General features: G+C 49.1%; 2 protein-coding genes across 6 annotated transcripts in view; both read left to right on the top strand.

The window, feature by feature from the left end:
* The first annotated feature begins 1,268 nt into the window (after positions 1–1,268).
* POMK (protein O-mannose kinase) lies at positions 1,269–14,047 on the top strand. Of its 3 annotated transcripts, none has more exons than XM_029065445.2 (3): positions 1,269–1,310; positions 5,810–6,109; positions 12,529–14,047. In XM_029065445.2, exons 2-3 carry the CDS (start codon positions 5,813–5,815, stop codon positions 13,297–13,299), a joined length of 1,068 nt encoding a protein of 355 aa, XP_028921278.1. In that variant the 5' UTR covers positions 1,269–1,310; positions 5,810–5,812; the 3' UTR covers positions 13,300–14,047. The 3 variants fall into 3 exon arrangements, with proteins under 3 accessions (XP_028921278.1, XP_028921277.1, XP_028921279.1); XM_029065444.2 differs by lacking the exon at positions 1,269–1,310 and adding an exon at positions 5,029–5,319 and having other exon boundaries at positions 12,529–13,299; XM_029065446.2 differs by lacking the exon at positions 1,269–1,310 and adding an exon at positions 5,081–5,114 and having other exon boundaries at positions 12,529–13,299.
* Positions 14,048–16,866: 2,819 nt separating this feature from the next.
* Positions 16,867–25,735, top strand: part of HGSNAT (heparan-alpha-glucosaminide N-acetyltransferase) — a 36,142-nt gene continuing 27,273 nt past the window's right edge. Inside the window, exons 1-2 of one of the 3 annotated variants that reach the window (XM_029065442.2) lie at positions 16,867–16,977; positions 20,785–20,900. In XM_029065442.2, the coding sequence (XP_028921275.1) occupies positions 20,817–20,900 (84 nt within the window). In that variant the 5' untranslated portion in view covers positions 16,867–16,977; positions 20,785–20,816. Of the gene's footprint in view, positions 16,978–17,274; positions 17,478–20,781; positions 20,901–25,735 lie in introns of those variants that run through there. The other 2 variants (XM_029065440.2, XM_029065441.2) reach the window with 2 other exon arrangements.

The raw sequence follows: 25,735 nt of genomic DNA on the forward strand, positions 1-25,735 counted from the left end.
CCACGTGAGGCTCCCAGTTAATCCCCATTTTACAGATGAGGGAACTGAGGCACAGAGAAGTAAAGTGACTCACCCGCAGTCACCCAGCTGACAAGTGGCAGAGCCGGGAACCCATCACCTCTGACTCCCAAGCCCGCGCTCTTTCCACTGGACCATGCTGTACCGATTTGTCCATTCCAAGTGCTCAGCCCAGTGCTGTGCACATAGTAAGCGCTCCATCCATTTGTCCATTCCAAGTGCTCAGCCCAGTGCTGTGCACATAGTAAGCGCTCCATCCATGTATCCATTCCAAGCGCTCAGCCCCGTGCTGTGCACATAGTAAGCGCTCCATCCATGTGTCCATGCCAAGCGCTGAGCCCAGTGCTGTGCACATAGTAAGCGCTCCATCCATGTGTCCATTCGAAGCGCTCAGCCCCGAGCTGTGCACATAGTAAGCGCTCCATCCATGTGTCCATTCGAAGCGCTCAGCCCCGAGCTGTGCACATAGTAAGCGCTCCATCCATGTGTCCATGCCAAGCGCTGAGCCCAGTGCTGTGCACATAGTAAGCGCTCCATCCATGTGTCCATTCGAAGCGCTCAGCCCCGAGCTGTGCACATAATAAGCGCTCCATCCATTTGTCCATGCCAAGCGCTCAGCCCAGTGCTGTGCACATAGTAAGCGCTCCATCCATGTGTCCATGCCAAGCGCTCAGCCCCGAGCTGTGCACATAATAAGCGCTCCATCCATGTGTCCATGCCAAGCGCTGAGCCCAGTGCCGTGCACATAGTAAGCGCTCCATCCATGTGTCCATTCGAAGCGCTCAGCCCAGTGCCGTGCACATAGTAAGCGCTCCATCCATGTGTCCATTCGAAGCGCTCAGCCCCGAGCTGTGCACATAATAAGCGCTCCATCCATGTGTCCATGCCAAGCGCTGAGCCCAGTGCCGTGCACATAGTAAGCGCTCCATCCATGTGTCCATTCGAAGCGCTCAGCCCAGTGCCGTGCACATAGTAAGCGCTCCATCCATGTGTCCATTCGAAGCGCTCAGCCCCGAGCTGTGCACATAGTAAGCGCTCCATCCATGCGTCCATGCCAAGCGCTGAGCCCCGTGCCGCGCACATAAGTAAGCGCTCAATAAATCCGTCCGCGCCAAGCGCTGAGCCCCGTGCTGCGCACACAGTCGGCGCTCCATCAATCCGGCCGAACGAATGAATGAGGATGGTCACGAATGAATGAGTAGTGGGGGAGCGGGCGGGGCGGCCCCGGCTAAGCGCTTCCGGCCGGCGCGGGGTCACGTGGGCGTGGGGACCGGAAGTGGGCGCTGAGACAGGTAGGGGGGGGGGGGGGGGGAAACCCGCGGCCTGTGGGGGCCCGGCCGGCCTGGAGCCTGGCCCTTCCCTCAAGGACCGGACGGAAGGAAGGCGGGCGGGCAGGCGGGCAGGCAGGCGGGCAGGCAGGCAGGCAGGCAGGCAGGCAGGCAGGCAGGCAGGCGGGGAGGCGGTCGTGCCGGTCCCGCCGGCCCCGCCGGCCCCGCCCGGCCTCCGCGTGTCTCCCCGAGCCCGGGCATGTGGGCGGCGTTTTCGGACGGCCGGAACCGAGCCCCACCCGCCGCCATTGCTGCGGCCCCAGGCCTGAGGGAAGGCCGCCCCGGGGCCCGACGGGGCCCGATGGGGCCCGGGCCGCACCTCGTTACTCGTTCATTCACCCGGTCGAATTTATGCAGCGCTCGCCCTGGGCGGGGCAGTACTAATGTCGGTATTTGTTAAGCGCCCACTAGGTGCCGAGCGCTGTTTTAAGCGCTGGGGGAGACCCAGGGGAATCAGGTGGTCCCACGTGGGGCTCCCAGTAGGTCACTGAGGCCCAGAGAAGAAGAAGAATGTTGGTAGTAAGTGATTGATTACTGGGTGCAGAGCACTGTTCTGAGCGCTGAGGGAGAGACAGGGTAATGAGGTGGTCCCACGTGGGGCTCCCAGTCTTCATCCCCCATTTCCAGATGAGGTCACTGAGGCCCAGAGAAGAAGAATAATGTTGGTAGTAAGTGATTACTGTGTGCAGAGCACTGTTCTGAGCGCTGAGGGAGAGACAGGGTAATGAGGTGGTCCCACGTGGGGCTCCCAGTCTTCATCCCCCATTTTCCAGATGAGGTCACTGAGGCCCAGAGAAGAAGAATAATGTTGGTATTAAGTGATTGATTACTGGGTGCAGAGCACTGTTCTGAGCGCTGAGGGAGAGACAGGGTAATGAGGTGGCCCCACGTGGGGCTCCCAGTCTTCATCCCCCATTTCCAGATGAGGTCACTGAGGCCCAGAGAAGAAGAATAATGTTGGTATTAAGTGATTACTATGTGCAGAGCACTGTTCTGAGCGCTGAGGGAGAGACAGGGTAATGAGGTGGTCCCACGTGGGGCTCCCAGTCTTCATCCCCCATTTTCCAGATGAGGTCACTGAGGCCCAGAGAAGTGACCTGCCCACAATCAGCTGACAAGAGGCAGAGCTGGGATTCGAACTCATGACCTCTGACTCCAAAGCCCATGCTCTTTCCACTGAGCCACGCTGCTTCTCATGCTGCAGTCTGGAGAAGCGGCGGGGCTCGGCGGAAAGAGCCCGGGCTGGGGAGTCAGACATCATGAGTTCGAATCCCCGCTCTGCCCCTTGTCAGCTGGGGGACTGGGAGCAAGTCACTTCACTGGGCCTCAGTTCCCTCATCTGTAAACTGGGGATTAACTGTGAGCCTCACAGGGGACAACCTGATGACCCTGGATCTCCCCCAGCGCTCAGAACACTGCTCGGCACAGAGGAAGCGCTTAACAAATACCCACATTATTATTCGGTCGAATTTATGGAGCGCTCACCGTGGGCGGGGCAGTCTAGAGAAGAGGCCTGGCTCGGCGGAAAGAGCCCGGGCTGGGGAGTCAGAGGTCATGGGTTCGAATCCCCGCTCTGCCCCTTGTCAGCTGGGGGACTGTGGGCGAGTCACTTCACTTCTCTGGGTCTCCTTTCTCTCATCTGTAAAAGGGGGATTAAGACTGGGAGCCTCATGGGGGACAACCTGATTCCCCTGTTTCTACCCCAGGGCTTAGAACGGTGCTCTGCACAGAGTAACCGCTTAACAAATACCAACATTATTATTATTACTTGGTCAGGGGTTCAAATGAGAAGCAGCGTGGCTCAGTGGAAAGAGCCCAGGCTTGGGAGTCAGAGATCATGGGTTTGAATCCCTGCTCTGCCCCTTGTCAGCTGTGGGACTGTGGGCAAGTCACTTCACTTCTCTGGGCCTCAGTGACCTCATCTGTAAAATGGGGATTAACTGTGATCCTCACGGGGGACAACCTCATGACCCTGTACCTACCCAGCGTTTAGCACAGTGCTCTGCACAAAGTAAGCGCTTAACAAATACCAACATTATTATTAACATTTTTTATTCAGGCCCTACCACTTGTCAGCTGACTGTGGGCAAGTCACTTCTCTGTGCCTCAGTGACCTCATCTGTAACATGGGGATGAAGACTGTGAGCCTCACGTGGGGCAACCTGATGACCCTGTATCTACCCCAGTGCCTAGAACAGTGCTCTGCACAGAATAAGCACTTAACAAATACCAACATTATTATTCATTCGGTGGAATTTATCAAGCACCATGTGCAGAGCAGTACTTGGTCATGGGTTCGAATCCTGGCTCTGCCACATAGCTGTAGGACTGTGGGCCAGTCACTTCATTCAATAGTATTTACTGAGTGCTTACTCTGTGCAGAGCACTGTACTAAGCGCTTGGAATGTGCAAATCAGTAACAGAGACAGTCCCTGCCCTTTGACAGGCTTCTCTGGGCCTCAGTTACCCTATCTGAAAAATGGGGATTAAGATTGTGAGCCTTATGTGGGACAGCCTGATTACCCTGTACCTTCCCCAGCACTTAGAACATTGCTCTGCACATAGTAAGCACTTAACAAATACCAACATTATTATTATTATTATTACTTCACTAATCTGTGCCTCGGTGACCTCATCTGAAAAATGGGGATTAACTGTGAGCCTCACATGGGACAACCTGATGGCCCTGTATCTACCCAGCGCTTAGAACAGTGTTCTGCACAGAGTAAGCACTTAACAAATACCAGCATTATTACAGTGTGTAGAGTAGAGAAGCAGCGTGGCTCAGTGGAAATAATAATGTTGGCATTTGTTAAGCGCTGACTATGTGCAGAGCACTGTTCTAAGCGCTGGGGTAGATACAGGGTCATCAGGTTGTCCCACGTGAGGCTCCCAGTCTTCATCCCCATTTTACAGAGGAGGTAACTGAGGCACAGAACAGTGAAGTGACTTGCACACAGTCCCACAGCTGACAAGTGGCAAAGTCTCTTTCCACTGAGCCACGGGCTGGGGAGTCAGAAGTCATGGGTTCAAATCCCAGATCCACCTCTTGTTGGTATTTAAGTGCTTACTATGTGCAGAGCACTGTTCTAAGCGCTGGGGTAGATACAGGGTTATCAGGGAGTCCCACTTGGGGCTCAGTGTCTTCCTCCCCATTTTACAGATGAATTGTAGGTATAGACATAAGTGCTTAAATAGAATTACAGATTATAGACATAAGTGCTTAAGTACAATTACAGATATCGACATAAGCACTTTGGGGTCGGGGGGAAAGAGCAAAGGGAGCAGGTCAGGGCGACGTGGAGGGGAAGGGAAACTGAGGAAAAGTGGGGTTCTCCTCCCTATCCCCCTTCTTGGTAATCCAGGTGGGAGAGTAGGGAGGCTCCCGTGGGAAGGGTTGGGCAGCCAGTGATTTGAATTCAGTTAGGCAGGATGCATGCCCCAGGTTTGTTGGAAATGAAGCTTTTGGTTAGCCGATAGTTTCATTTTTAAAAGCACAAATGGAGCGTAACAATAATGATATTTGTTAAGCGCTTACTAGGTGTCAAGCACTGTTCTAAGCACCGGGGTAGATATAAGGTCAACAGGTTGTCCCACACGGGGCTCACTGTCTTCATCCCCGTTTTACAGATGAGGTAACTGAGGCCCAGAGAAGTTAAGTGACTTGCCCAAAGTCACACAGCTGACAAATGGCGGAACCAGGATTAGAACCCGTGTCTTCTGACTCCTAAGCCCGTGCTCTTTCCACGGAACCACGCAGCACTCCAAGTAACAAGCAATACCTCCTTACAAACGTCTTCCCCCTGCAGTGCCTCGGTGCTGAGTAGTCTTTACCAGAACAGTTTAAAATTACTATAAACCTTACGGACCCAAAATTTTCCAGGGTTTTAATTCGAGACCTGTGGGTGCCGAGACTGCGGAAAGCGAAAAGATAGTCCAACTTCCTTTTTGGTGTGATTGTGGATCTCATTCTGTGAGCGGCTGTTCATTATCCTTACTAAAAATCCAGAAAAGTTGCATATAAATGTTATAAGGTTCAGTCCCTAGGCTATATGTGCTTATTATGGGCAAAGAACTTGGCCACCAACTTTGTTATACTCTCCCAAGCACTTAGTGTCGTGCTCTGCACAAAATAAGCACTTGGTAAATACGATTGATAATTACAAAGCGATTTAAGGTCATTTTGCTCTCCAAATTAACCTGCTCTCAGCAGTAAATTTCAATCCCAAAGATGTCTCCATTAAGCAACATGCTTCCCAGGCATCTCTGGATCTCATTTTGTAGTCGTTCTAGATAAAAATCCCATCATTTTAACACAGTGAATCCTGGAATACCTCGGGTTCTCTATCCTAGAATCTTAAAGCATTCTGACTCTCCAGTTGAACACAGAATCCATTAGTGCACGAAAGAAAAAAACAACACGGATCGAAATTACTGATACTTGGTTTATTTCTGTGTTTTAGGAAATGGTAGAAGACTGCAACATGGGAAAAAAAATCCAGGATAGTAAAAATGTTCCTTTTCAAAGAGAAATCCCATCAGCTGTGCTGCTGATTGCTGTGGTGCTTATGAATTTGCTTCTTTATCTCTACCTTGACCATTTTTATATGCCGGTTCACCATTCTGGTGTGGATCCCAGTCTTTGTCCTTTTGGTTACTTCAGACTGGGGGAAATGAAAAATTGTTCACCATGGCTGTCTTGTGAAGCTCTGAAAACCGAAGTCAGAAAACTGAAACTTGTTGGTGAAGGGGCCGTTAAAAAGGTACGTTTCATTTTTGCTGAAGGGATTTCCAAAAAAGATGTTTTACCATGACTCACTGGTAGCTGATTCTTGCCGTGGTCCGTTCTGTCGTCATCTCTGCTGCGACTCGGGCTGGTGTGGAGGCCTATTCTGATGTTAGGGGGGAGCTAGCAGCAGCTTGGGGTTTAAGGAGCAAGGCGGCCATTTCCACACGTGAAACACGGAAAGGGGACAAGGAGGTGTGGTGTGGAAAAGGAAGAAATGTGTGAAAAGTAGCCAGAAACTGTAATAATAATAATGTTGGTATTTGTTAAGCGCTTACTATGTGCCGAGCACTGTTCTAAGCGCTGGGGTAGACATAGGGGAATCAGGTTGTCCCACGTGGGGCTCACAGTCTTAATCCCCATTTTACAGATGAGGGAACTGAGGCACAGAGAAGTTAAGTGACTTGCCCACAGTCACACAGCCGACAGGTGGCAGAGCTGGGATTCGAACTCATGAGCCCTGACTCCAAAGCCCGTGCTCTTTCCATTGAGCCACGCTGCTTCTCTTCTGTAAAGAGATGCTTTTGTTGTAGTCACTTTTATTGCGAGAGGAGAAGGAATGCCATTCTTGGGTTGCCTGCAAACCATGAAGATAAATAAAGCAGGCCCATAAGATAAGTGGAGAGGAAAAGAGAAGAGTCAGTTCTGCTATAATGTGGTAGATGGGTTCTCGAAGAACCTTTTGTTATGGAGATATTGCATTAGAGTAATCATTGTCAGTGGGAATTAATGGGTCAGTAGGAAGATGGTTTGAAGAAACCGTCATCATTGACATTTTTCGATACAAATTCCTTTAATGCTCGGCTGCCCTTATCAGAATACTCTCCATCCTAGCCATTCGTTGTTATTTTCTTGTATTAAATGCAGGTGTCCTCCATAATATAACTGAGCTACTATCTTTGAGTAATAGTATTTATTGAGTGCTTACTGTGTGCAGAGCACTGTAATAAGCCCTGGAAGAGAATACACAGGTGGGTCACAATCTGAGTATTCTGCTTAAAATAAGGGCTCAATTTTTTTTTTTTTTAGGATATTTGTTAAGTACTTAGTGTGTGTCAAGTGCTGTTGTAAGCACTGGGGTAGATACAAGTTAATCAGGTCAGACAGTCCCTGCCCGACATGGGCCTCACAAATCTAAATAATAATAATAATAATAATAATAATGTTGGTATTTGTTAAGCGCCTACTATGTGCCGAGCACTGTTCTAAGCGCTGGGGTAGACACAGGGTAATCAGGATGTCCCACGTGGGGCTCACAGTCTTAATCCCCATTTTACAGATGAGGTAACTGAGGCACAGAGAAGGTAAGTGACTTGCCCACGGTCACACAGCTGACAAGTGGCAGAGCTGGGATTTGAACTCATGACCTCTGACTCCAAAGCCCATGCTCTTTCCACTGAGCCACGCTGAAATACCACTGATGGATCAGTGGTTATATCATGGGATACATTTATTTGTAAACTTGCATGCGCTTAGTTAAGATCCAATCCAATCAATCAAAAGTGTGTATTGAGTGCTTACTCTGTGGTGAGTACTGCATTAAGCTTTTGGGACAGGGCAGTAGAGATAGTAGATATGATCCATGCCACCCTCAAGGAGATTACATCCTAGCAGGGGAGACAGACACCGTAATAAATTACAGGTAGGAGGAAGCAGAGTATTGTAATAATAGCAATAATAATAACAGTATAATAATAATGTTGGTATTTGTTAAGCGCTTACTATGTGCTAAGCACTGTTCTAAGCGCTTGGAGGGGAATACAAGGTGATCAGGTTGTCCCACGTGGGGCTCACAGTCTTAATCCCCATTTTACAGATGATGTAACTGAGGCCCAGAGAAGTTAAGTGACTTGCCCAAAGTCACACAGGTGACAGGTGGCGGAGCCGGAAATAGAACCCATGACCTCTGACTCCCAAGCCCGGGCTCTTGCCACTGAGTTATGCTGCTTCTCTATCTGTTAAGCATTTATTATATATCAAGCCCTGGAGTAGTTATTTACATAAGTGCAACTGCGGCGTGGAGGACTAGTGAAGTAGCATTTTCTGGCAGGGAGGAATATAGGATGGGAAGATAAGAGATCAGATGCATTCCGGCACCAATCCCCCTCTACCAGCTGAGCACTACAGGTAAGCAAAATTTCCCCTACATGACTCCCTCTATCCTTTCCTGCTTTGAACTGATTTGAACCGCCAGGCAGTGATGTACTACCATCTCCCTAATCCTCCCTGTCCCGTCCCCTGGGTTCTAGCATTATTTTTCTGTGTCTTAATTTTGATGATGATGGAGTCTCCCGTTGGTAGTTACAGAAGAGCGGCACTGAGGAGAGTGCCTGGCATTTAGTAAGTTCTTAACGAATACCATTTTAAAAAAAAAAAAGAAAGCTTCGTTCCTCTTTTAACTTCAGTCACTGTGACAGCTTTAAATGCCAAGCCTGCCACCACCCCTCATCTTTCCTACTTAGAGCTCCACTTCCCCATCCAGGCCAAAACCACAGGGATGGGGGCGGGGCAGGGTTGGGAGGCAGTAACGGTTTGGGAGGGGACCGCCTCCCCCGTCCTTTCTTTCACCGAAGGAACCCCAGACCTGTCCCCGCAGGTTCGGCCGTGATTGGGGGCGGGCGGGACTATGGGAAAGGTCCAGAACCCTGTGGCGGCATCTGCCCCTGTCCTGCATCTAATAATAGTTAAATATCAATAAACTCCAAGACAGAACAAAAAAGAAACACTGGAGTGCAGGTGGGGTCCAGGGAGCCAGGGCAGCAGAGCCTGGACGCTTCCAGGAAGGAATAATGGGAAGAGTGGACCGGAGGTCATTCATTTACCTGCAGCATCAGGCCATAACGTAATAATATTAATAACTGTGGTATTTGGTAAGTGCTTACTATGTGCCAGGCACTCTTCTAAGCGCCGGACATCACACCTGGACCATGTAAATCAGCAAATAATGCAGATGATATATGAGATGTCAGCAGATAGTACAGATGATATCCCTGAGTTGCCCATATCGCGGCAGGCTGGGGGGAGTTGACAATCCAGCATACATCTATACTGTAATGTTAGGAAATACAAAGTGCTGTTGCGTACATTAAGGCTGAAGCCGGGCAGCATCGCCACAGTGCACCAACGTGGACTGTGTTATGCCTAGAACAGACTCGCTTTGTGGGAAGCAGATTACCCAGTTCTGCCACAATGTCTGTATCCACATCACCTCATTGGAAACACGTAGTAGAACTCACCGTACAGTCCCCAGTTTATCTAGTTGTGCCAGACCCTACGATGTCTTATATATCTACTTCTTAAATTCTCCAAGGCATTCAGAATTTGGTGAACTTTCGGGGGAAGTGGAGATTTTCCGAGTGGGACCTGCACACCGAGAAATTTTTAACTAGATAAACCAAAAGGGAAGTCTCGTTTCCCCCTTTTATTTTGCACTTTAAAGCACTCAGTCACCTTTGTCCTCTCCTCATTGCTCTCCTGCTGCAACCCAGCCCGCACACTTCACTCCTCTAATACCAACCTACACACTGTACCTCGATCTCGTCTATCTTGCCGCCGACCTCTGGCCCACTGTACCTCGATCTCGTCTATCCTGCCCTGACCGGGAACATCCTCCCTCTTCATTTCTGACAGAGTAATTACTCTCCCCACCTTCAAAGACTTATTGAAGGCACATCTCCTCCAACAGGCCTTTTCTCCCTAAGCCCTCTTTTCCTCGTCTCCCACTCTATTCTGCGTCGCCCTGATTTACTCACTTTGTTCACCCTTCCCTTAGCCCCACAGCACTTGGGTACATATCTATAATTTATATATTAATATTCATGTCTGTCTCCCCCTCTAGACCTTAAGCCCGTTGTGGGCACGGAACGTGTCTACCACAACTCTGTTATGTTATACTCTCCCAAGCACTTAGTATAATACTCTGCACAAGTAAGTGCTCAGTAAATACAATTGAGTGATTGGATGATTGATTAAGTGAGGTGAGCAATAGCAATATTACATGAATGGATATCCTGAATAACTAAGGTTGGGTGGGAAGGAATACCCAGATTTGTGGGAACTTGCTAGGAGGGCAAGTAAGAACTGATATTTGTCGAGATCTTGCTCTGTGCCAGACAAAAGCACTTAATACAGTGTTCTGTATTAAAGTAAGTGCTCAAATACCATTGATTGGGTGATAGAAGCTCTGTTCCAATTGCTGGGGAAGAAATAGCATAGTAAGGTTGGACACAGTTCCTGTCCCCCCATGGGGCTCAGTGTGCTAGGTTTGGTCTTGTGACAGGAGGAGATAAAGGATATCGCTGGGGATTTGAGAGCTGTTAAAATGTTTAGGAGTCAGCGATTTTGAGATTGGGGAACAGGGAACAGTGATTTCCTTACCAAAATAATATTCCACACAACCTCTACTCCTTCATTTGGCTCTTGGTGCATCCTGATAGATTAACTCTTCTGGCAGACCTGGGATGGGGAGTCAGATAAGGGTGCTTTTCTAGCCCAGAATGGGTTTGGGGCTGGGACGCCACTGGAGAGACAGGTTTCAGCGGTGGGATGTGGCCCGTGAGTCTGAAAATTCAGAAGAGGTATATACGCCCTCCATCCCTTCTACTCACCTGGTGGGGGTCCAGAAGAACAGGCCCGGCCCTTGATTCTGCTCCCAAGTATTTAAGGGGCTCAGGCAGTAGGATATAAGTGCTAGAGATCTCATCCGGTTCTGTGTTTCTGGAAAGACTCAATCTCTTAACCTTTGTGTAGATGATAAATACCAAGTTCTGTTCTAAGGAAAGAGGGTTAGTTAGGGTTCTGGAAAAGGTGAAGGAACAAATACCACTAAAGAACACAATGTTGGAATCAGGAAGAGGCCATTTAAAAGTTTCTAAAATTCACTTAAAGTTGTTTTCTGGGCCCTTTCTCCTCTCTGAACCCTAGCAGGATAATAGGGAAGCAGCATATCAGAGTGGAAAGATCATTGGCCAGAGAGACAGAGGATCTGAATTCTAATCCCTGCCTCCGCTATGTGTCTGCTGTGTGACCTTGGGCAAGTCATTTCACTTCTCTGTGCCTCAGTTACCTCATCTTTAAACTAGGGATCGAGACTGTAAGCCCTTTGTGAGACATGTGCTGTGTCCAATCTGATGGCCTTGTATCTACCCCAGCGCTTAGTACAGTGTTTGGACACAGAGGAAGCGCTTAACAAATACCATAAAAAAAAACCAGAGACACTTTCCTTAGCACAAATCATGTCTGCTGGGAATTGCTTTGCTGTTAAATGTCTGACCAATATAGGATCCACCAAAAACATTGACAGTGCATTAATAACTAGCCTGACAGGAGGACCTCTCCAGCCAGGAATTGCTTTTTCACCCAGTGGGTGGGAAGCATATGGAATTTTATACCACAGGATCAAAAATATTGGTGGGTTCAAGAGGACTTCAGCTAATTGAATGGTTGAGGGGTCCACAATGAGCCATTAGATGGAAAATTAGAAAAGTAAAAAGGGAAATGAGGCAGGGCGAGTGGGAAGGGGTTGATGGTACATGAGTCACGGGCCTAAACGCCAGAGGTCCCGGATTCGAGTGTTGGCTCCGCTCTGACACCCATATCCTGAGAGTGGCTTTCCCCATGCCTCAGTTTACCCAGCTGTAAATTTGGGGTAATAATACCTGAATCTTACCTCACAGGCGTGGTGCAAGGAGTAAATAACTAAGTAATTTAAGGCTCTTTGGTAACAAAAGCACCACCTAGAATCACAGGTATTATTATTCCCTCTAGACTTTGAGCCCATTGTGGGCAAGGATTGTCTCTCTTTAAATTTTGAGAAGCAGCATGGCTTAGTGGAAAGAGCACAGGCCTGGGAGTAAGAGGTCATAGGTCCTAATCCCATATCTGCCACTTGTCTGCTGTGTGACTTTGGGCAAGTCACTTAACTCTTCTGGGCCTGTTACCTCTTCTGTAAAATGGGGATTAAAACAGTGAGCACCTGTGGGACAACCTGATAATCTTGTGTCTACCTCAGTGCTTAGGACAGTGCTTGGCACATAGTAAGCACTTAACGAATGCCATCGTTATTATTATTATTATAAACATAAAGATGGATGTCAGGGAGCACAACCATTACTGGGTTGCCACTGTCAGGGACTAAACACTGGGCTTGGTTGCCCGTTGGAACCAGTGGACCCAATAATTATGTTTCTTATGTTCTTAAGGTGAATGTAAAGAGCTACAAAAATGGGCCTGTGCTTCGCTCATATAACATACGACTCATTCCAGGGGACCCAGTTGTGATCCATTGACTCTTTGCGGTAATGACTCGGACATCGTGAACTCAAGATATCGTAGTGACCTCGCTGAGAAATCTATTCTAAGTCTCAGAATCTATGTTCACCAGTTGCTTTGTTTCAGGTCTTTCTTTCTGAATGGAGAGAACGCAAAGTTGCCGTTTCTCAGCTTACCGGACCGGAGGTGAAGGAAGATTTTCTCCACGGAGCAGATATGCTGAAATCCCTTCAGAGTCAGTACGTCATCACCCTCCTTGGCTACTGTGAGGAGCAGTTTACCATTCTTACCGAATATCACCCCTTGGGTTCCTTGAGGAACCTGGAGAAAACATTAGACCTCGCAAAATATCAAAGCCTGAACACCTGGCACCATAGGTTTATGTTAGCAATAGATTACGTGAGCATCATTCACTACCTGCACAACAGCCCCCTCGGTACGTTGGTGATGTGTGATTCCAGCGATTTAAACAAAGTGCTGTCTCAGTACTTGCTGACCAGCGACTTTCACGTTGTGGCCAACGATTTGGACGCCTTGCCGCAGGTGAACAGAAGTTCCGGGAAGCTGGTGAAGTGCGGCCACCGGGAGCTCCGGGGGGAGTTTGTAGCCCCCGAGCAGCTTTGGCCTTTTGGAGAGGAAGTGCCCTTTGAGGACGACCTCATGCCTCCGTACGATGAGAAGACGGATATCTGGAAAATACCCGACGTGTCCGATTTTCTCTTGGGGCACGTCGAAGGGAGTGATATCGTCAGGTTCCACTTGTTTGATATCCACGTGGCATGTAAAAGGAGGACTCCGGGGGAAAGACCTTCTGCTCGGGTCGTTCTGGACACTTACCAAAAGATTTTGATTTCACTCAAAGAGACAGTCATGCCCGGAACAAGAGAAATGCTGTGAAACCTGCTTGGGTAGGGGAATGATTCCACTGAAGCGATCGCACCTCGAACCTTATTGTTGTCATGTTGTTCTTCGAAGTCATTGAATCCTGGTTTGTTTCCTTCCCCTTGCAGTCTTTAGAAGAGAGCTGAAGCAAAGGCAAACTTGTCTGATTTAAGTTCACCTGAAATCACTTAATGCTCTCACCCTCACTGAGGGAGCCAACAGCTGAAAGGGAGAGGAAGAGGAGCAAATGGGCCTGGGTTTTCCATGCTTCACACTAGTTACATGTACTAAACAGTGAAAATTGTTTCTTTGAAAATGTCAGCAATGTTTTTCAAGTCATTAAAGAGCCCTGGAGAGAATAATGAACATTCCTTTACTGAAAAAGTGAAAACAGTCAAACCGGGTGAGACTGTCAGGTTAGCCAGTTACGCCAGCGGAATAAAGGGTAGAGGCTGCTGTGGAAGCTAAAGGCCACCCAAAATAGAATTCTCAGTTTCTTGCTGTCTTTAAAAATGTTATTATAAATGAATATTCAATAAATCCATTGTAGCAGTCTCTCTTCTAAGTGCTAAAAGCAAAACATGTTCTCATTCTAGGGACAGACTACCAAAATGTCCTAATGTTCTAACTGTTCTGCCAAATGTTGGGAGGATGATGTGTCTGTAATTTATGGTGGTATTGGCCTTTTTGCTTTAAGCCCACAGAAACGGTTTCTGATTCCGGCGTAACTTTGAGTGTGAAGTAAAGGCACTTGGTAAAGAGGCTTTTTTGTTGTTGATTTTTTTAAAAATTTCGTTGCCTCAAGATGTGCTTAGGTGCTACAGAATCGTTTGGGGCTATCCCTGCCCTGCAGACGCTTGAGAATTTATGCATTTGACTTTGGGTTTACTTGTCCGTGTGAGGCCACTAAAGGGCTTCTGGGGCAGAAGCAAATCTGAGAGAAACTGACCAGAGTAGTCGGGCTATTCAAGGATAACACCGGAATTTTCTGACCATCCGAAAAGAGGTTCTCTGGGACAGAGAGCAACAGGAAAGGGATACCGTTGATGGTCACGTGGTGCCCGTGACTGGAGATGATGATGACCTTTCTGCAGGCCCCGGATAATCAATTTTTGAAGAAGCCAGAGCCGGAAAGGAAAGCATTTATAGGCAAATAGGCCAGTGACACAATGTAAAAGAACAGTGTTTGACACATAATTAAGCACTTAACAAATCCGAACAAAAAAATGAGGTTGGGAGGATATTTTCATTTTGCTTTCAGGTGTGCCTATGAGTTAGCGGTGCCAATGAAAAGAAGGGAGGCGCCTGCTAAATCATATAATATGGTCATCGGGGAGGGGGTGTGCGAAGGGTCAGGAATGGCTATGTGTACATTCTAATCTTGATTATGTATTTTATTGAAAGGTTGGGGGTATCAGCCTGCCGTGGGGGCCCCTGCCTGCCGTTTTCGGCCTACCTTGCGGTGTGGGCTCACGGTGGCCCCTGTCTACCCGCTGTGCCCTTCCGCCTGAGGGATGAGCTCGTGGTGACCATCTGCCTTGTCTACCTGTCCTGTCCTCCTGCCCATAGGGTGGGTTGGTGGTGATGTGCCCATGGGTGGGCTCGTGGTGGTGGTCCCTGTCTGCCGGCGGCATCCTCCCGCCCGTGGGGTAGGCTCACGGTGGCCCCCGTCTATCTGCCGTGTCGGCCTGCCCGTGGCGTGGGATCGTGGTGGCCATCTGCCATGTCTACCTGTCGTGTCCTGCCTGTGGGGTGGGCTCGTGGTGGCCATCTGTCTTGTCAATCCGTCGTGTCCTTCTGCCCGTGGGGTGGGCTCACGACGGCCCCCGTCTACCTGCCGTGTCGGCCCGCCCGTGGTGTGGGCTCATGGTAGCCATCTGCCCGTAGGGTGGGCTTGTGGTGGCCGTCTGCCTTATCTACGCATTGTGTCCTGCCCATGGGGTGGGCTCACGGTGGCCCCCGTCTACCTGCTGTTGGCCTGCCTATGGTGTGGGTTGTGGTAGTCATCAGCCCGTGGTGTGGGCTCATGGTAGCCATCTGCCTTGTGTTCCTGCCGTGCCCTTCTGCCCGTGGGGTGGTCTCGCAGTGGCCCCTGTCCACCTGTGTCCTCCCGCCTGTGGGCCTGCCGTGTCGCCCCGCCTGTGGTGTGGGCTTGTGGTGGCCATCTGCCTTGTCTTCCTGCCGTGTCCTCCCGCCTGTGGGGTGGTCTGGTGGTGGCCCCTGTCCGCCTGTGTCCTTCTCCCCGTGGGTGATCTCGTGGTGGCCCCTATCTGCCACCTGTGTCCCCCCGCCCTTGGGGTGGCCTTGTGGTGGCGGTCCGCCTTGTCTACTTGTCCTGCCCCGCCCGTGGGGTGGGCTCACGGCAGCCCCCGTCAACCTGCCTCGACAGCCCACCTACGGTGTGGGCTCGTGGTGGCCACCCGCCGGTGGGGTGGGCTCGGGGTAGGCCATCGGGGTGGTCCTGGGTTCGAATCCCGACTCTGCCCTTGTCAGCCGCGTGACGGTGGGCCAGTCCCTTCACTTCTCTGGGAAGCAGCGTGGCTCAGTGGAAAGAGCCTGGCTTCGGAGTCAGAGGTCATGAGTTCGACTCCCGGCTCTGCCACTTGTCAGCTGGGTGACTGTGGGCAAGTCACTTCACTTCTCTGTGCCTCAGCGACCTCATCTGTAAAATGGGGATTAACTGCGAGCCTCACGTGGGACAACCTGATTACCCTGTATCTACCCATAGTAAGCACATAGTAAGCGCTTAACAAATACCAACATTATTATTCTCTGGAGTTCCCTCCTCCGTCAAAAGGAGCTGAAGACTGTGAGCCTCAGGTGGGACAACCCGATGACCCCGTGTCTCCCCCAGCGTTTAGAACAGTGCTCGGCACTTAGTGTTAACGGATTATTGTCAGAGAAACGACTGATCTCGCAATCGCAGGAGAGGGTTTCGTGCCCTTGCTGTAGAAATGAACAGACTCCAGAGAGCGAGCAGGAATGGGAGGAGAGTGTCTGCCGCCCGTTCACCCCAAGGGGTAGGAGTGACGAACAGCCACGAGCCGTCTCGAACCCGCTACCTTGATTTGCAAGCATTTCCGCATTGCACTCGACCTCACCTCTTCCAGCGCGCCTCTTCCTCCACCTCCTCCGGATCCCCGCTCCCTCCTCTCCCTCTTCCATTTCCCCTTCGCCTCCTTCCCCGCTTTCCCTCCCTTCCCTTCTTTCCCCAAATCCCACCCAACCCCCTTGCATGGGCCAGAACTCCACCCTCCATTCGGAACCAGTTCTTAGGAGTGGTTACCCTATTTATTTTTGTCAATGAGATGTACATCCCCTTGATCCTATTTATTGCTCTTGTTTTAATGAGATGTACATCCCCTCGATTCTATTTATTGCCATCGTTCTTGTCTGTCCGCCTCCCCCGATTAGACTGTCAGCCCGTCAAAGGGCCTGGACTGTCTCTATAGGTTACCGAATTGTCCATTCCAAGGGCTTAGTCCAGTGCTCTGCACATAGTAAGCGCTCAATCAATACTACTGAATGAATGATGTAACGGACACCTCGTTACCCACGTTCAACCGGTTGATCTTCCGCAGGAAGGAGATTACACGGAGACAGGAGTGTCTAGCGCGAAATGGGAAGGAGACAGATCAGAGACGGGATGGTAAATCATGCAGTACGCCTAGTAAGCGCTGAAGAAATACCAAGGTGATCGGGGTGATGTGGCTCGTCTTGCCCGTGGCGTCCCGGCCGTGGGGTGGGCTCGGGTGGCCCGTGTGTGTGGCAGCTGTATGTGTTGTGTGTCTGCGTGTCTGTGTGTCGGTCCCGCCCCTCCCTGTCTCTCTCCCTCCTCCCTCCCTCCCTCCCCGGCGGCCCGTCAGTCATGGCGGGGGCGGGGGCGGGGGCGGGGGGGAGCGGCGTCCGGGCACGGAGCCGGAGCCGGCGGCGGCGGCGGGGGCAGCGAGGGCCCGAGGAGCCGGTCGGGGTCGGGGTCGCGGTCGGGGTCGGGGTCGGGGTCGCGGTCGCGGCCGGAGGAGGATCGGGGCGGCTGCGGGGCCCCGAGGAGTCGGGCGGGCCGATGTGGGGCCCGGGCCGGGCCCTAGGCGCCGCGCTGCTGCTGCTGCTGCTGCCGCTCCTGCCGGCGCTCAGCGCCCTGCTGCCGGCCGGAGGCCCAACCGACCCCCATCCCGGCCCCGGCCCGCCCCACGGTAAGTCATCTCCCCCCGCTCCATGCCTTCTCCTCCTCCTCCTCCCGGCCCTCCTCCGGATCCCCGCTCCTTCGTCTCCGGCGGCCCCTTCCTCTCCCTCTTCCATTTCCCCTTCCCCTCCTTTCCCTTCCCTTTCCTCCTCCCCCGCTTCCCCTTCCCTTCCCTCCTTCCCCGCTTTCCCTCCCTTCCCCGCTTTCCCTCCTTCCCCTCGCTTCCCTTCCCTCCCCCCTCCCCCCCCTTCCCCTCTCTTCCCTTCTCCACCCCTTTCCCTTCCGCACCCCTTCCTTCCCCTCGTTCCCCTCCCTCCCCTCCCTCCCCTCTCTTCCCTTTCCTCCTTCCCCAGCCCGGCCTCCCCCGTCCGCAGCCCCCCAGCCGGTCCCGGGCCCCTTTGGCGGCGGCCGCTCCTCCCCTCGGCGCTGGGCGGAGGGGGCGAAACGCCGCCTTTGCCTCACTGCCCTCCCAGCGGCCCGACAGTCACACCGAAATACCGCCCATCGACCTCCCACAGCCTCCCCGAAATCAGAAATCGTACCCAGATCGTGCCTCAGCCACCTCATCTGTAAAATGGAGATGGAGACTGGGAGCCCCATGTGGGACAACCTGATGACCTTCTGCCCCCCCCCCCCCCCCCAGCGCTTGGAACAGCCCATTTTACAGTGGAGAAAACTGAGGCGCAGAGAAGTTAAGTGACTTGTCCAAGGTCACACAGCAGTCAGTTTGCTGTCGAGATTAGAACCCAGGTCCTCTGACTCCCAGGCCTGTGCTATTTCCACTAAGCCACGTGACTTCTCCTGTTCACCTTTCCACTCTCTTTTTGCTATTATGTATGCCTGTCCTGCTTCTCCCCCCTCACCTCCCACCCCATTGTAGAATTCAAGTTGGTTATGGTTTTTATTACGTGATTACTATATGAGAAGCAGCGTGGCTCAGGGGAAAGAGCATGGGCTTAGGAGTCAGAGGTCCTGGGTTCTAATCCTGCTCTACCACCGGTCATTCATTCATTCAATAGTATTTATTGAGCGCTTACTATGTGCAGAGCACTGTACTAAGCGCTTGGAATGGACAATTCGGCAACAGATAGAGACAATCCCTGCCTAACGGGCTCACAGTCTAAACGGGGGAGGCAGACAGCAAAGCAAAACAGAATAATAATAATGATAATAATAATGATAGTATTTGTTAAGCACTTACTATGTGCAGAGCACTGTTCTAAGCGCTGGGGTAGATACAGGGTAATCAGGTTGTCCCACGTGAGGCTCACAGTCCCCATTTTACAGTTGAGGTCACTGAGCCACAGAGACGTTAAGTGACTTGCCCACAGTCCCACAGCTGACAAGTGGTGGAGCCGGGATTCGAACCCATGATCTCTGACTCCCAAGCCCGTGCTCTTTCCACTGAGCCACACTGCAGAACAAAACAAATAGTCTGGCGTAGCTATCATCAAGTGACTTTGGGCAAGTCACTTGACTTCTCGGTGCCTCAGTTCCCTCATCTGTAAAATGGGGGTTAAGACTGTGAGCCTCACATGGGACAACCTGATTACCGTGTATCTACCCCAGCACTTAGAACAGTGCTCTGCACGTAGTAAGAGCTTAACAAATACTAGTATTATTATTATTATTATTATTATTTTATGCCAACCACTGGGCTGAGGTCCAGGGCAGATTCAGACATAGCTGAAGTAAAATGGATATGTCCACCCTCCCTGATGATTTCTCCTGTTGCACCCTTTTCAGCTACCTCTGGCCTCTCCTTTGCCATCCCCCCATCTTCACTTTTTTAAACTTCCCTGCACCCATTGGAAATTGCTTCTGTATTTCCCCCTGGTTCCCAGGAGTGGCCCCCGCCTCTGAGCCCCTGGACCTAACGCCATAAAGGAATCTCGTGTAGTAAAGTTGAAATTGCTATGTCGAAAGCCAAAACAGGTTGTAAATTAGAACTGATAAGCAGGAAATCTTAAATTGAGGACTCCCTGAAGCACCAAACCTATGTAGCGGAACAATATGCTTGCCCTCCTAGACACGCATCCCCATGGCTAAGATCTCTCCTCCTTCTCATTCTTGAATCTGCTAACAAGCTCCTAACATTTCCCTTTAACAGTCCATTTTGGGCCTGTCTGTGAAATTATGTTAAAACTTGAACCTGCTAGTGTTTTCTGCCTGCCCAATCTCCTAGAGTAGCTGATTTTTATGGGCTCCCTCTATTATGATTACTGACCACTTTAACCCTTTAACCTTCTACCCTCAAGTTAAATGGGTACCCCCTCGCTCTGGCACTGTGCAGTTTGGGGAAGAGCAAGCACAAGTTCAGGCTGCACACACCATTACCGGGATGATGGGGTACTGGGGCGCTTGGAGACCGGTGAGGTAAAATCTTCATTGAGGAATGGGCTTCGAGTGTTTTTGTTTTTTTAAGGAGGGCAAGGTATGGCAATGTTGAGGAACTCAACCCCGGACCTTCCCCATGCCAAGAAGAGACAGAAGAGAGAAAATGGCAAGAAGAGACAAATAGAATAGTTGTTTATGGCAAGCACAGGCTTGGGAGGCAGAAGGTCATGGGTTCTAATGCCGGCTCCACCGTGTGTCTGCTGCGTGGCCTTGGGCAAGTCACTTCACTTCTCTGTGTCCAAGTTCCCTCATCTGTAAAATGGAGACTGAGACAGTGTGGGACAGGGACAGTGTCCAATCTGATTAACTTGTTTCTTCCAGAGTACATAGAACAGTGCTTGGCACATTCAGTCAATCGTACTTGTGTAGTAAGCGCTTAACAGGTGCCATAATTATCATCATCACCTTTACATATTTTGAGTAGAAAGTATCAGTGGGGTGGTAGTGAGGCATGGGGTCGATAAAGGAAAGGGGGAGCTGGTTGATCGCGACCCTTAAATTCCATGATGGGAGGTTTTAGTGGCAAGTGGAAAGCACTGTGGGTTTCTGGCAAATCAGTAGAGTTATTAGAATGGCACTTGTTATACTCTCCCAAGTGCTTAGTACAGTGCTTTGCACACAGTAAGGGCTCATAAATACGATTGAAAGAATGAATGACGCTTGAGATGGTTCTTCCTACTGTGTGTAGGGAGCAGAGGCTGAAGCGGGGGTGGGGGGTGGGGGCGTGCAACCAAGAGGCTCTTGCTGTAAACTAGGCATGAGGTAGTTCAAGGCCAATCCCACTGTGAAAGTCAATTTAGAATTCCCATTCCAAACTCTAGCCTGCCTTTATTGGACCTCAGGGAGGGAGGGAAGGATTCAGGAGATGTTAAGAAGAAAGTAATGCACTTGGCTTTTCTTGCCTTCCTAACTGATAGCAGATTTGGCTGAAAGGAAGATCTCAGCGCTGAAGATGGATCAGGCTTTGCTGCTCATCCACAGTGAATTGCGCCATAAGAATTTGACGGTCTATTGGCTTTCTGATCACTGTTACCAGGTAAGGATCCAGGCAATTTATTTTTTTTAAATTACCAGTGTAGTAACAATTCTGCATCTCATCTTCAGATCATCTGAAGTGTACGTGTATATTCTTTCCACCAAGCTTATGTGAGTTTTTATCATTATCTTCTATTTTAACTGCCGAGAAAAGGGGCCACAAGGGACTAGAAAGAGTCCAATCTGAGGAAGTATAATTTAGGATGTCAGGATGCTGTCATGTGTTTTGTAATTATTATTAATCGAGCTATATTATTTATTGAGCATTTACTGTATGCAGAGCACTTGGGAGAGTACAACAGAGTTGGTAGACATGTTCCCTGACCAAAGGGAACTTACAGTCTGCGGGAAAAGCTTGTAGTCAATATGATATTTATTAAGCATTTACTGCGTTTCAAGCGGTGCTATGAATCAGTAGTATTTATTGAACAGTTATTGAGGGGGTCACTATACTAAGCATGTGTGAGAGTTCAATAGAGTTAGTAGACACAATTCCTGCCCTCAAGGATTTTACAATCTAGCAGGAGACAAACACTAAAGTAAATCAGAAATAAGGGAAGGAGCAGAACTTAAAGATAGGTACATATGTAATACTGGTGGAATAGCCAAGTGCTTTGATGATGAGTACCGTCCTGCATAAGTGACACGGAAGTTGGAACTGAGATATTGGAGTTCATCAAGGAAGACCTCTTATAAAAGCACATTTATAAGGGTTTTGAAAATGTGGAGGATATTTGTCTGTCAGCTGTGAAGGAGGAGGGAGTTCCAAGTAGGAAGGAGTACCATGAGCAAGAGGTCAGTGGCAAGAAGCAGCATGGCACAGTGGATAGAGCACAGGCCCGGGAGTCAGAAGTTCTTGGGTTCTCATCCTGGCTCTGCCTCTTGTCTGCTATGTGACCCTGGGCAAGTCACTTCACTTCTCTGGGCCATAGTTGCCTCATCTGTAAAATGGGGATTGAGACTGTGAGCCTCACCTGGGACAGGGACTATGTCCAACTCCATTTTCTGGTATCCATCCTAGCACTTAGTACAGTGCCTGGCACATAGTAAGCACTTAAATACGTAATTAAGTATTATTAAGATAGTGCTCTGCACCCAGTAAGTGCTCAGTAAATACCATTGATTGAGAGAGAAGAGACAAAACTATATGTCTAGGTTGCCTTAAGGGGAGCAAAGTGTATGAGTTGGGTTATATTGGGAGATGATTGAGCTTAAATAGTGGGGAGAAAGCTGATTGAATGCCTTAAACATGGAGACTGTGAGCTCCTTGTAGGCAGAGATGACACTTTTCCAAGCACGTAGCACACTGCACAGTATTTACAGTACACAGTAAACGCTCAATAAAAACCGCTAGTTGATTGATTGGTCAGAAGTTTTTACTTGATGCGTAGTAGAAGAATGTTTAACCACTGGAGGGTTTTGAGGAGAGCGATGTGTGCAAAGTGATGTTTTAGAGAAATGAGCCAGGCAGCAGAGTCGAGTTGAGAAGTAATGTGGTCTAGTGGATGGAGTTCAGGCTTGGAAGCCAGAAGGACCCAGGCTCCACCGCTTGTCTGATGTGTGACCTCGGCCAAGTCACTTATTTTCTCTGTGAGTTACCTCATCTATAAAATGGGGATTGAGACTTGTGAGCCCACCTGATTGTGTCCAAACTGATTGGCTTGTATTGACCCCAGGCACCTGGTACATAGTAAATACATAACAGATACCATTAAAAAAGAAAGTGTGGATTGAAGAGGGAAGAGGCTGAAGTCAGAGTTCTTAAAGGAGGCTACTGAGTTGAGTATTCATATGACAGATGTTTGGACCAGTGTGGGAGCAGTTTTGGATGGAGAGGAAGGGAAGGATTCTGAAGATGTCACAAAGTAAGAACCCACAGGATTTGGTGACTGACTGCATATGTGGGTTGAAAGAGAGTGGAGTCAAAGATAATGCCCAGATTGTGGGTTTGAGAAACAGAGAGGGTGATGGTGTTGTTAACGGTGATGGGAAAATTAGGGGGAGGAGTAGGAATTCGGGGAAAAGGCAAGGAGTTCAGTTTAGGACTTGTAATATGGTCAGTAGATAGAAACTAACACATTGGACAGTACCTGTCCCATCCAAGGCTCACTGTTGAAGAATTAGGGAGAGCAGGTATCTTGTCTCCATTTTACAGCTGAGAAACCTGAAATTTAGAGAGGTTAAGGGGCTTGCCAACTTGTGCTTAGTACAGTGCCTGGCACATAGTAAGGGCTAAACAAACACTATAATTATTACTGATTGTTATTACCAAAGGTCACATCTGCAGGTCTGAGGCAGAGCTGGGATTAGACCCTCGGTCACCTGACATCCAGTCTCATGTTCTTTCCACCAAGCTTGCGAATTCTGTAAGTTTGCACATGGATGTGTTTATGCTACTAATTCCCAGTTCCCTGGGCTGATGCGGATAGGGGAAGCCACTGAAAAAATGGAAATTTAGATACCAAAGACTGCTATTATAACAAATCTCTAGGGGCCAGCTAAATCCCGGAATTATTTTGGACATTATTAAAAAGGGCTATAGTCAGCCCAGGACTAAAGATACTTTTAGTACTAGTTAAAATAAACTTGCCAATGTAAAGTTAACTCAGGATCATTTGACAAAAAAGCCAACAACTGTTGACACAACTCCCATGCCCCAGATACGTAACTCCACTGGACTGTAAGATTGTTGAGTGGTGGAATTGTCTTCTAACGGTATTGTACTCCAAGTTCTTAGTACAGTGCTCTGCACTCATTAAGTACTCCATATATACTATTGATTGGCACTCTGGCATCAGATGAAGTTGATGTAATGTTCCACTGATAGCTGTGTTGTACCCAGAATCTTGATACTCCAGTAAAAAACAAACATTACAGGATGATTGTGGAGACGATTAATGTGCAAGTAGATGTAACTTGAGAAGTCTCTGCTCTTCCTGTGGCCCCAGTCTAAAATTAAATGTTAAGGAACAATATACTTAAAGAAGAATCACTAACTTTCATTTGTTTGGTTGTCGTGAGATAGAACAATATAGTGTGGCTCAGCGGAAAGAGCACGGGCTTGGGAGTCAGAGGTCATGGGTTCGAATCCCGGCTCTGCCACTTGTCAGCTGTGTGACTGTGGGCAAGTCACTTGACTTCTCTGTGCCTCAGTTCCCTCATCTGTAAAATGGGGATTAAGACTGTGAGCCTCATGTGGGACAACCTGATTACCCTGTATCTCCCCCAGCGCTTAGAACAGTGCTCTGCACATAGTAAGCACTTAAATACCAACATTAATATCGAATGAGCCAAAATGAGCATACTCAGGCACATCAATCAGTCGTGTTTGAGCGCTTATCGTTTGCAGAATCTGTGTGCCTGCTGCAAGAGAAATTGTCTGTTCACCCTGCCACACAAATATTTCCAGTATAGGTACTTGAGATTCTCCTGAGATTTGAGCATCGGTTTTCAAGCAGTTAACTCAGAGATGACTCCAAAATAAGTGTTTTGCAGATTTTCCACTGGGATTAGTTCAGGTAAAGTGCACTAGTGGAGTGGACTTTAAAACCAAGATTAATCATAACAATAATAATATAACAACAACCACAACAGTCACTAGTTGAAAGGGAACGGGACTAGGAGTCAGGAAATCCAGGTTCTAGTCCTGGCTCTGCCACTGGTTTGCTCTGTGACTTGGTCAAGTCACTTAACCTCTCTGGGCCCCAGTGTCCTCATCTATTCATTCATTCATTCACTAGTATTTATTGAGCGCTTACTATGTGCAGAACACTGTACTAAGCGCTTGGAATGTACAAGGTGGCAACAGATAGAGACAGTCCCTGCCCTTTGACGGGCTTACAGTCTAATTGGGGGAGACAGGCAGACAAGAACAATGGCAATAAAAAGAGTCAAGGGGAAGACCATCTCATAAAAACAATGGCAAATAAGTAGAATCAGGGTAATGTACATCTCATTAAACAAAATAAACAAAATAAATAGGGTGATGAAGATATATACAGTTGAGTGGACGAGTACAGTGCTGAGGGGGTGGGACAGGAGAGGGAGAGGAGGAGAGGGAAAGGAGGGAGAAGAGGGTTTAGCTGCGGAGAGGTGAAGGGGGGTGGGTAGAGGGAGCATCTATCAACTAGAGATAATAATAGCAGCTGTCTTGGAATCCCAGAAGGGTATTGAGATTCAAAAGAGATGATTCATGTGAAAACTATGTGGAAAAATAAAAGCATAATACAAAAAAAATATATTAGGCACTCCTTTTGCTCCAAGCGCGTTGAACGCTGAGGTGGATAATGTTAACACTGATCCTGCTCAGATAGTGGGAGTCTCTGTCACTTGGTAGTCATTATTGAAGGGACCACAAACACCAGGATCAAGGTTCATGATGATGGTGATGATGATGATAGTTGTGGTATTTGTGAAGTATTTACTTTGGACTGAGGACTATACTAACTGGTGGGTAGATATAAGATAAGGAGCAGCATGGCCTAGTGACAAGAGCAGGGGCTTGGGAGTCAGAGGTCGTGGATTCTAGTCCCGGCTCCACCACTTGTCTCTTGTGTGACCTTGGGCAAGTCACTTCTCTGTGCCTCAGTTACCTCATCAGTTACCTCATCTGTAAAATGGGGATTGAGACTGTGAGCCCCACGTTGGACAACCTGATTACCTTGTATTTACCCCAGCACTTAGAACCAGTGCTTGCTACATAGTAAGCGCTTTAACAAATACCATAATTATTATTATGGTCTTTTGGTCTCATGGTTTTATGGGGAGGGAGAACAGGTATTGAATCCACATTTTCACATGAGGAAACTGAGGCACAAAGAAATTAAGTGGCTAGTC

This window comes from Ornithorhynchus anatinus, chromosome 5 (assembly GCF_004115215.2).
Source record: "Ornithorhynchus anatinus isolate Pmale09 chromosome 5, mOrnAna1.pri.v4, whole genome shotgun sequence".
Classification (NCBI taxonomy): domain Eukaryota; kingdom Metazoa; phylum Chordata; class Mammalia; order Monotremata; family Ornithorhynchidae; genus Ornithorhynchus; species Ornithorhynchus anatinus.

What these genes read in the sequence shown, in the direction of transcription:
- POMK (XM_029065445.2), top strand. Translation starts at nt 5,813, where the DNA reads ATGGTAGAAGACTGCAACATGGGAAAAAAAATCCAGGATAGTAAAAAT. An exon ending in GTGAAGGGGCCGTTAAAAAG is followed by an intron (nt 6,110 to 12,528) that starts GTACGTTTCATT and finishes GCTTTGTTTCAG; the next exon opens with GTCTTTCTTTCTGAATGGAG.